The following is an 11,940-nucleotide window of genomic DNA, read 5'->3' on the forward strand; positions in this document are numbered from 1 at the left end:
TAATATTTATAATAAGCTTAAATTTTATAATAATAAGTATTATATAGTGTTACTATTCGCCTATCTAATCACAATTTTTAGTCTTAATTATACTATCATTTTCATTATTCTTAAGTTAATAGTTCAGTTGGTACACCAAGTTTTAATCTTCTAAATATAATCCTACATTCGCGAAAAGATTGATATATTAAATTTTATTTATCCATATTGAATCCATATACTCTATCTTGTTAAATATTGACGTTGGTAATTTAATATGATCTAAATTTGAGTCTGCGTAAAAATACAATATGTCTGAATAATTTTTACATAGTAAGTATCTTCTTCATAGACAAATTTATTCCCTTAAATCTAATTTTGTACTAAGCATCCAAGTACTATAAATACCACTTCGTGTGTATAATTTAATGATTTAATGAATCATTTATTGGACTAAAGAAAATCCGGGTATAAGGTAGTCTCTATTGTATGCATCATATGACCTCACGATCTTAATCCTACCTAATAAGTCTTATATTATCCGTGGTTTGAACGCAAAACAAATAATTCTAATTTTTTATTATTTAACTTTGCAAAACTTAATCGTACATAGGCACTAATAATTTTCCATCGCTATTTAATCATAATCGTTATTTTATCGCTATATATTTGTTATTGAGATTTTAATTTAAATTATGCTCAATATAATACTAGTTTAAATTCTAACAGTTTAAGTTCGTCACACTAATTTTCCATTTCAAAAGGTGATTAAATCTATCTACGAAGAAAGATCCTATTAATGTACAAACTTATTTTCTTTTAATTCTAATATTATACTAAGCATCTGAATACTATTATTACTACTTCATGTATGTCTGTTTCATTTTATAGTTTTACTGGATCATTTGTTAGACTAAAGATAATTTAGGTACAAGATTTCTATCAAGTTAGTCTTCCTATTTTGTATATTATATCCTCACTTTCTAAAGTATAACACCTAATTATCTAGTTTAAACACAAAATATATTTCTAGTTCTCATTAGTTTAATTTACAAAATTTAACCGTAGATAGGTGTTAATAATATTTTTTTTCATGGCTATTTATTCATAATTATTATTTTTATCGTTATATATCTTTAATGAGATTTTAGTTAAGTTGAATTTAACATGACACTAATTAAGAAATGCTAACGTTACTTTATTAAAATTAGTATTACTATTATTATCATCTTAATATATTATAATATGTTATTGGTTAACATTGATAATTGAATCATTGTTCTAATTACTCTTACAAATTATTATTGAGTCCCAAAAATATTTTTAACATTTACATAATTGTAAATTGTTGATTCTTCGTACAAGTCAAGGTATTCAATAAGTTTCTATGTGACTTTCAAGATTTATCAATTGTGTTAATCTCACTATTTTTCAATTTGGATTGTGTAAGTGTTCATACTATTTAGATTAATTATTCTCAAATCCTCATTAGCTAAAGTTATTGGTGTACCCTATAATTTTTACTTCATTATCTATACAAACAAACAACCAAACAAACAAATCAATCAATCAAATAATTCTTTTAATTATTGATAGCTTTTAGTGATTAAGATTTATCTCACAACCCAACCCAGTTCTAAACTAATCTAGTTCACTAACTGGCACTGGCTACTCCTATCTTTTCCCATATAAGATCTAATAGTGAGCTCTGATATCAACATTGTAGCGCCCCAAAGATAGCAGCTGACTAATCCAAGAGATTAACTAAATAAGAGGCACTACGAATCTAAATCATAAACCTAAGCATTCAATTAAGAAATCTGCTACAAAACTTAACCCAAAACTAGCCCGCTCGGAAATATATATATATATATATATATATAAGAACTCCTCTGAAATGATGCATATACAATAGTCATTTGATTTACAAATATAACATGTAATATAATAAATATAGTAAAAGTCAACCAACTAACGGACTCAACTCCTCGAAGCTTTCGATGCGCAACTCTGATCTGTCTCTAAAACTGAAAGTGGGAATGGGTGAGCACATCATCCCTAAAATGGGTGCCCCGTAGGAATAACATTTAACTTTTAAGTAATCATTGAAATGATTTGAAAACAATTCATGTTTTCTCTAACACCAATCCCAATCAAATCACAGAGGTAAACAATCATGTATATGGAACTAACTCCTTCCAAACAATATATAATATTGGTGACTCGTCCCGCACCTAGATAGCTATATGGTGACTCGTCCCGCACCTAGTGATTGCATAAAAGCTCGAATTCATGTATATATAAATGAAGGAGAAGTATCCTATATACCACAGATGGAAATTCTTATTTCCAAGCATTCAAATGGAAATTCTTATTTCCCAACAATTCATAAAGACAAACAAGCATTACAATTCCTTTCCAAACAATGGAAAGATTAAAAGAGAGAACTGAACTTTCGGAATTTAAAACTAAACAATGCAAGGAATACACGATCAGACAATGCATGAATTTGTTAAACAATAAACTTTGGTAAAAGAAAAGAAAAATAATCACAAAAGAGTTAAATGTATTACCACCTCTTTTGATGACAAGCCACTCCTACCTCGAGATCTACGATCCACTGGTTCATCCTTTGAATCGATCGTTGTTAATATAAACTAACTGTTAATCACACAAGAAGTCTAAGAATCTAGCCATCATGGCTCACACAAGAATCATATAGTTATATCAAATGGTTCTAGGCCCATTTATGACTTTACACCTTTTCATTCTCTATCTTTAGCATAACTAAGGTTTACTAATTCAATTAGATTGATTCTATAATCCATAGTTAAGTCTTACGAATATCTACAACTTTGAAGAATAAGTCAAAGGCTAATTCGGACCATAAGGGTCCAAACATCAATCTAGGGTAATTATTCATAAGCCCAAGTCTATGAAACAAGCCCAATACACAAGGCTAGTCCATTTAACGGTCACTAATGGTCAACAATGATCAAATGGTTCAACTAACAGTCAACGTCAGTCAAAGGTCAAGGTCCTGGTCAACTGAGTCTAAGGTTCACTGAGCCACTCTGAGTCAAACTGATTCAACTCAGGTTAACGGTTCAAATCGACTCAGTCATATTAACTGAGTCATCAAAACTAGTCAGCTAAACCAACAGCTGACTGGGATGACTATTATGTAAGCTTCTATTGCAGAAAAACTTCAACTATGTTTCTTACATTCTCATCTTCTTGTTTAACAATTCAACCTCAATTCAAATACAAAACAATAATGAATTTCATTTACAAACAACAGTTTTGATTACCTACAATATGCAGTTCCAAGGTTTTGACAACCAACACTATCGAAACTCTAATCAACCATCTAACTTCTCTTCATTCAGTTCCACTACATTCTAATACAAACCTCTTTAATAACCAAAACATTTCCCCAACTGTAACTATTCGGCTCTGCAATTCAACTCCTTTAATATCTCCAAGACCCTGTACATACCAAACCAACATCACCTGCAACTCCATCCCAGCACCAACAACACCTCTAGTTCACATTCTTACAATTCCAGTTCTCTAGCTTGCAATTCAACATACTCCAAAGTATAAACCTCAACATCATTACATATTCATTAACATCCACAGCATCACTACAATACAAACATCTCTGCACACACATCATCAACTGCAAGAAAATTTGAGTCCAACAGCAATCTCATTATCACTTCAACCAATACACCCAGTTACATTCATCATATAAAACCACCACCACAATCCAGTTCTCTTCATCACCACTTAAGACAACTCAACTAAGCTCATCATATATTTTACACCAACACCACCAGTTAAGGAACATCACCATAACTCATCCATCATCAACACAGCAGCATCACCTTCTTCTTAAACTTCTCAGTACACACTATTCTCAATTATACTTCAATTGCATCTCAAAACAGCATTAACAACTAAACCATTTCAACTCCACAACAATTACACAACTTCAATAAGAACCAAATAACTTTATTAAGATCACAGTGAAGAATAATTACCTCAACCATTTAGTCTCCACTAACATCTTGAGATGCATTCAAAACATCACACATGTCTTGCAACAATCAACACACACCCTGAACTGATCTTCTAATCAATTCCAACACCTTAACTTCACTGTCAATCATTACAACACGAAAACCCATCTCAAATATATCTTTTAGACTTCCAATTTCATTCTTCAATCCTCACTGAAAATTCTACTAAACTCTAACCTTTCGATTCTGTATAAATTCAAACTCATAACTTCAGGTAAACAACAACCCTTCGTTCTTTAGCCATTGACCAATCGATTATCCATTCAATTCAGAATCAGTATGTCCCTAATTTAATATCCAAAATCTTCTTTATAACTGTAATTAAACCTCCACCCATTGCTTCTTTATCTACCCGTAAATCTATTTTACATCTCTCGATCTTAGTCTCATCATCATCAATTGTTCTACACAGGCCCAAACTCAAATCCAGAAACCCTAACTCATTGATTTCTCGATTCAACTTCCTCCTAAACTCAAACAGTAACAACACCACTACCACCAACTACTCCATAATATTCTCCACCTCCTACCGATCACAAAACCTCCACTTGGTCTCTCACACGCACGCAGAATAGAGAGAATAGGGGAAGAACGAAGAGAGAAGAAGAAAGAAGATAGAACGAGAAAGAAAGAGAAAGAATAAGACCGAATGATCTTATATGCTCGACTTGGTCTGATAAGGTCAAAGACGAATGATAAAGTTACTCTACAAAATGATATGGGGAGACCATGCCGGCTAAGCCGCAAAATGACTATTCTTCCCTTCTCATAATTCCGATGATATCTTCTTCGTACGGTATCCGATTGACACGTTCGAGCAGTCCATTCCGCATAACTTTCCGAGATCTATTCAATGGTACTAGTTTCGTACATAGATCGTTGTTAGATTAATTTCTAATAATTAACATCTATATTAGCTAATTGAGTTATTATCGGCTAATTCATCACTTGACCGGTCTAATAACGTTGACGAGCTCGAGGGTCCTTACAAGATGATTCAAACCCTTGATATTAAAACATGGATCTTGAAACAGTGATTTAGCGAAAAATACAACGGGTGATCAATATTGCATTGGAGAAAACGAAGCGGAAGAAGCATCGATTGATCTTGATGATAGAAAAAAAATGATGATGCTAAGAAAGAAAAGAAGGTGAAAAACTCATCTAAATATGTAGACTCTCCTAGTTATTTAGGTGACACCACAAATAGGAAAAGAGAAAACATCATCGACAGAACATATAAAATTGATTGAGACATATATCGATTGAAGAGCTGCAACAACAAATACTAGTTTAATATGAAGAACACTATTACTAGCACGAATAGGGTTTGGGAAGAAGAAAAAAAACTAGAAAGCAGAAGCAAATTTGGTCAGGATCGTTTCCTGCTCTATACCATCATAAAATATAAATGGTAAGAGGGAAATTGAAAGAACACAAAGATTAAGTGGTTCGGTCACTCGACCTACATCCACTGACAAATCCCATAGGATGAAATATATTATGATCATCAGATGAATTATCTGAGATAATGATATACACATAAGGTTCCTATTTATAAGATATTAGGATAACCATTTAACCTAAACCTAAATAACAAACTTGACTAGGTAAAGATAAATCTGCAACTGACTTGGTCTTTGGTCTTCTGAATATCCCACCTCGATCTTCTCTGTGATCGATATGTCATAGGTGACATATATTGAAGTCTAAAAACAGCTGGGTAACTGGGTTGGTCACATTGGTAGAGGTAAAAACAAATGAGAGAGTCATGTGTGAAATTCGGCAATGATTACATTATTTTTCTTTAATCTTATTAGCCAGACATTCATTACACATGCTAATTGGTGGATATGTGAATATGGACTTCATGTATTCACCTTTGAAGTTGTATGAATGCAACAAAAAGGCAAGGAAATGTTGGTAGAAGTATTTGAAGAGTGCTTGCATAATGAGGTTGACATCCAAATTACCTAGGACACCTTCAATATGAAAGCAGAACAATCCAAGTTTCATTGTCACTAGTTAGAATGCGCCACCACCTCGGCACGGCAACCATTCCCCTCCAATTACACCCCACATTCTGGTAACCGTGAAGTTACCGCCAGCTGAGTCAGCTCTATCACTTCATTGTAAATTTACATTCAAGTTTTCACTAAGATTGGGCACTAACTAATTGTAGTGATAGGCCAATTCTGTGAATGCCGCAATATCCTCACAGCTGAAAATTGTTTGAATAGGAGAGCCGCTGCCTGTCTGTAATTAGCTTACACTGCTTAGGACTCATCTATTAGAGGTTCACGACACGACTTATCACAAAATTTTATTGGATTACATCCTTAGGAACTCAAGTTAACAGATTCTCACTAGGAACATAATTCAAGTTGTAAAATTCTTGACCATGTCAGGAAAGTAATGAAAACATTCTGAAATTTCGAAAGCGAGAGAATGAACAATCATACAAGCAACGATATAAAGTGACCAGCCATTTTGAAATTGAATATGCATAAGCAAAATCATGGAAACCATAATGAGTTTCAGTGCTACAATTTGTTGTAATCACATACATTGTTTTCAAGAGACAATAACAACAATGAAAATTGAACATTGATTTTCAGTTTTGTAACTTCAAATGATAAGAACAACACTACATACAGTAAGTACATTTAAATCCTTCAAGAACTCCTTCCTCGTTTGGGTTCTTTCTTGGTTAATAAGCGGGCAGTTGTTGCATCTTTTGATCAACATAGAAATCTTTCAGTAATTCATCAAACTCATTCATATAACCAGACGTTAGAGAAGGAAACCAAGAATCGTCTTCTTGTTTCACTGAAAACATACAAGAATCCTCCATATTACTAGTAGTAGTTTCTTTTGCCGCGGCTGAAGAGGTGGATAATGCAGCAAGTAACTCTTCCTTTCTCTTGACAACAAGATTCTGCACTTGAAGCAATTGTTCTGTCACAGCGTCTACCTTCTCGAGAGTATCAAGTTCGTCAATGTTTAGATTATTCCACCAAAACCCATCACCATTTTCTGATCTACTATTATTCCCATCAACTTCCTTTTCTTCTTCTTTCACAGGAAATCTGTAAAGGACTTCATCTGAATTAGAGCAACCAAACGTAAACAATTTTCCAGAAGGGGAGAATACACTCAGAGAAATATCTGCACCAGTGAGACGACATAATTCATCAGCTTTTTTAAACAGACCTTGACGTCTTTTGGAGAATGTTACGCTTCTTTTTTTCCTATCATGTATCATCTTTATCTCAATCTTCTTCCTCCCCGTACCCATTATTATACCTTGATTAAAGAAATTCCTCTGTTAATTCTAGAATTTGACAACAGAAAACTCAAATCAAGATTCAATCTTAGAAGCAAACCCTAACTTTAGAAAAACAACAAAATAAAACCCAATTCACTACTCGGAAGAAAGATGTTTCTGAGTTGTGTGTTAATGGAGAGATGAAAAAAAAAGAGTAACTTCTAGTACTTATACAAATAGCTGTGTATCTTTGGGGCCAAGATTTTCGGTGTTGTCCGGTATTTAGGGTTAGAACTGATAGGCGGAAGAATCCCCTGTTTTTAAAGACAGAGACTCTGTTACATGGTCAACGATCTTTGACTTGCAAGATACTTTTGCCTAAGCCATTTCTCTGGAGCACACAAAAAACTGCTAAAATCTAACAGGAAGTAGTACTTATATTGATTAGTTAAAGCAAGTATGAAACTCTGGGGACTAAGCAAACTGTATAAGGTTTATAAAATTGGTGCTCCTAGCTTTCCTAATGGAAGAAACACCCGCCAAAAGAACCATCATCTTAAATGACCATTTTTCCAAGTTGTTCCAAATGATGAAGCAATCAAGCTACACACAAAAGTTAAACAATCTAGAGTCAGTTTCGCTGAATGATAAATGAGAAATTTGAGAAATCGGATATTGTTACATACCACAACATAACACAGCCCAAAGAATGTTAAGCCTTGAGAAGTTTAAGACCCAATGAAATGCATCCATTCCAGAAAAGAAGCACAACTTCATAATGATAATGTGCAGAAGATTCCATAGTTGCAGTCAAATATAAACATGGAGCCCCTTCACTGTTCGAGCCTTTTGTTTGGTCTTCACCTTTAACATCCATCACGAGATGAATCCAGATGAGAAGGTTTTACTAGCTAGAGACAGATCTTATCTAACCAAGGAGAGGGAGAAGAATAATTTAAGGGAACACGGGACAGGCTACCATCCCCATCGCATTCTGATGCTGGGATCAAGGACAATATCTCCGACATTCCTCCCACTGGCAACTTACTTATAAATTCAGAATATATGCAGATATTACAAGTTCTCTAAACCGAGTAATAGCTGGGTTGAGAATCTATTACCAGAATCGCAAGGATAATATGTCTGCTGCTTCTTTGCAGATCAGAGAAGCTAAAATGTGCTGCATATTCTTTAATCAAATCTGCATGATTGAAGTTCAAGGCCGCGGTCACAAAATGTATGCTCATTATGCAGTAGCCCTATGCTGCCACAACAAGCCCAACCCTGACACCACATTCCTTCTGATCCCCAGTCTGCTCTTTATAGAAGCAACATTTGTATGATTACTGGTGGCAAAAACAAAAACAGGCGATGAATTGGACATTGATTTCAACTCCTTGAAGTTAATTAAATTCAAGTTGTCTCTTACCCTCAGTGAAGGAAGTAGTAGCTTCATGAATTTATCAGCCTTAGGTTCATTCATAAAAATGGGTACATGTGGTTCAGGAAAAGTTGCTGATGACCAGGTTGATTGTGTCGTTAAACCTATTAGTTAGTGAAAAAACCCATCTTTGGGGGAGTGCATATACATTATATAAGAAACCATCTCCATCTGCTGTGTGTATTTTTGGGTATCTCTGAAAAAGAGAAGAAAGGAAATGGTGATTAGTTAGAATAAAGCATTAGGATGTATATAGGGGTTGAGCAACAAAACCTTACCATCTTAAAAGCGAAAGGACCATCAAAAGACTCAAAACCGACATATAGTTGGAATAATAAACTGAAGAATAAAACTTTACATTGAGATGATACTAAGACCGCCTTTGGGTCATATGCACTATGCAGGGATTGGGTACGACTGATTTAGAGGACATGGAAGCATCTGCGGATCAGCCAAGCACCAGAGTTCACAACACATTCAAAACAGAATAATCTTTGCAACTTTAGAAAAAGCGATTTACCTTTGGTTTGTGATACATTTTTACACGAAATTCATGTCTGTTCTCCAGGGACGGGATATATGAAAAAGATGTTTGTGTTACCTTCTGACCTGCATAAACATTTGGAAGTGGTATGCTCAACTCCAACTAAATATTCAAAGGGAAAATATCTAAACAAATGCATTTTTAGGGGCACCAAAATGAAAACTTCCACACACCACAAACCTAAACAACTAGACGTTATCCAGTATATTGCTGAAGAAGAATGAAAATCTGACAAGTTGTAACAAATGTATTCATTCCAAATGATGGTCACTCCGCGAATGCCAGAATCAAATTCTGGAGTGGGAAGTAACTGGCCATCAGCTGCCATCATAAGTGAGTAGAAATTCAATGATTCGGCTTATAACAACAGATCATTTTGTGAAACCTTAAAAGCAACCCTGTCAATTAGAACAAAGTACAAAACTGCGAAGATGACAATAACATTTGGAAAGCCGTTTCATTCTAGATTCGAGATATTACTCAATGTATTGGATGGTCAACATATATGATCCCCCTAATTTTCCATGCACATTTACAGAACTAATTCGTATCTGTCAAAATTGAATCAATAACTTAGAAAATTGTAGGAAACCACCGCATTGCCTTTGATGCTTCGGATCAACAAAGCTGCATCAACCTAATTGACAAGATCCCAATAGAAATTTGGAGCTGAAATTTGAACTGATTGAAAATTCGAATTCAAAAGCAACAATTATTATTGGGGATGGGACGGAGAAATGAGTCTCACCTGTTATTATCAGTTTGTGGTTTACTTGTTCTCTTTTCTGTTTCAGAGATTTAAGAATCGTTATATACCCGGCCGGGAAGTGAAATGAATCTCGCCTGTTATTATCAGTGTGTAGTTTGCTGGTTCTCTTTTCCGTGAGATATTTTAAAATCGTTATACCCGGGACGGAAATACTGTGAGCTGAAGCTGTGTCTCCGTCGATTAGAATTCATAGGGTATAGTGTGGGCCTGTGGGGGGTCCTTGAGTTGTGATTTATTCCGAGTCTTACCCAAGTGACTTGAGTCCCCATTCACCCGAAACCTGTTTTTGAGGCATAATCAATTTTTTTTTGAGCCATACTCATTCATTATACCATCTAGGATGGGTTTATAAGAGGTGTCTAAAGATAGTGCAATTACTTATATATCCTTAAATGCTTTAAATTATTAGAATGCCCTTATTCTCAAAAACCTAAAATCAAAAATGAAAATAAACTCTAAACTTAAATATCTTGGACTCCAATTCAATCAAGAAATTGACCAAGCAAAGCAAACACGAATCGAAATGAGCGATATTGGAGTGCGAAATTCAAATCTCAATTGCTCTTAGATGTATTTTAGAATGTATGTGTAACAAACCCATCTTGTTTTTGATTGATTTTATTTTGTTTGATCGATAGAATATGATTTCAAAGATGAAATTAGGGTTTTCAGAAGATCGGTTCAGCTGATCTTGGAGTATCAATTTTGAGCCGAACCTAGTGTATGATTTAGAGAAACACTATGTTCGGCTAATGCGACTTTGCTAAATTTCGTTCGAATCAGCCGAACCTAAATTCGTCAGTTTCAGAGTGAAGTTCGGCTGACAACTTTTCAGCCGAACCTCAGTTTTTTAAAAATATACCTAGGTTCGGTTGATAACTTGTCAGCCGAACCTAGGTATATTTTCAAAAAAAAAATGGAGGTTCGGCTGAGAAGTTATCAGCCGAACTGTTCATCTGGTCAATCTGGGTTTTAAAAATTCATTTTTTTGAAAGATTTAACTTATAAAAAGAAATTAAACCTCGTATAGAAGTCTACCTCTGATTTGAATCACCCATTTTGGTCACTTCTAATCACTAAAATCTCAAAATTCAAAACCCAAGTTTTTTTCACTTCTTCTTCTTCTTCCTCTCAAAAATCCCAACTCTCTCACATAAATTTGATTTATCTACTAATTTACCACTAATAATTCAATTTTTAATCAATCCTTAAAATTCCAAGCTAATCAAATCTAATCATAATCATTAATACTAATTATATAAGGGTAGTTATGCCATTATCAAAAAGGGTGGATAAGGGGTGATGTTGTTTTTTTATTTAGGTGACCCTATTTTAGCATTATTTAGTATGCCTCAAAAAAATTCAGTATGCCTCAAAACAGGTTTCTTTCACCCTCCTGTTGAGGGTCTAAAAGAGACAGTGAGTTACGGATGAAATCCGGTGGATTTGGTGTCATCCCTATGCATCCAGTCCATCATGGACTTGACGTTTATGGATGGGCAAATTAGATGTGGGTGAATCGGATTTCAGGAGATTTCTAGCTTAAACTATCTAGAATTCGCCTCTAGAAAGGTAGAGAAGAGGCGAAAAATTAAATGTTGAAATGAGGAACATCGGCCGATATGATAAAGAATGAGTATTTATGGGAAAACAAAATTATTATCTTTTTCCTGAAAGTAAGATATATTAAAAAACCTGAAAGAGCTTCTTAATCATTTGATTCAGTCTTGTTTGAGGTCATCCCATATGGAGGATGCCCAACAATGGCTGAATCGGATGGATTAAAAGCATCAGAGTTTAAAGGTATAAAACTTAAAATAGAGTTTGCTTCAGAAGCTTCATAAGCTTTTACAT

At 34.3% G+C, this 11,940-nt stretch overlaps 1 protein-coding gene across 2 annotated transcripts; it reads right to left on the minus strand.

Moving 5' to 3' along the window:
• Window positions 1-6,537: 6,537 nt before the first annotated feature.
• On the minus strand, window positions 6,538-10,196 carry LOC113353776 (agamous-like MADS-box protein AGL29). Of its 2 annotated transcripts, XM_026597275.1 has the most exons (6): window positions 10,066-10,196; window positions 9,294-9,382; window positions 8,762-8,969; window positions 8,454-8,678; window positions 8,019-8,196; window positions 6,538-7,370 (listed from the first exon to the last, which is right to left on the minus strand). In XM_026597275.1, exons 5-6 carry the CDS (start codon window positions 8,107-8,109, stop codon window positions 6,775-6,777), a joined length of 687 nt encoding a protein of 228 aa, XP_026453060.1. In that variant the 5' UTR covers window positions 8,110-8,196; window positions 8,454-8,678; window positions 8,762-8,969; window positions 9,294-9,382; window positions 10,066-10,196; the 3' UTR covers window positions 6,538-6,774. The 2 variants fall into 2 exon arrangements, 1 of the variants encoding a protein (XP_026453060.1); XR_003361518.1 differs by lacking the exons at window positions 9,294-9,382; window positions 10,066-10,196 and having other exon boundaries at window positions 7,358-7,935; window positions 8,762-8,935.
• Between the last annotated feature and the right edge of the window lie 1,744 nt (window positions 10,197-11,940).

Source organism: Papaver somniferum, chromosome 2, assembly GCF_003573695.1.
Source record: "Papaver somniferum cultivar HN1 chromosome 2, ASM357369v1, whole genome shotgun sequence".
In the NCBI taxonomy this organism is placed as follows: Eukaryota; Viridiplantae; Streptophyta; class Magnoliopsida; order Ranunculales; family Papaveraceae; genus Papaver; species Papaver somniferum.

Bases quoted from the DNA above. Each gene is read 5' to 3' on its own strand.
- LOC113353776 (XM_026597275.1), bottom strand. From the start codon at position 8,109: ATGAAGTTGTGCTTCTTTTCTGGAATGGATGCATTTCATTGGGTCTTA. The intron at 7,371-8,018 runs GTATGTAACAAT...TCTTTAATCAAG, and splicing joins TTGGGCTGTGTTATGTTGTG to GTATAATAATGGGTACGGGG.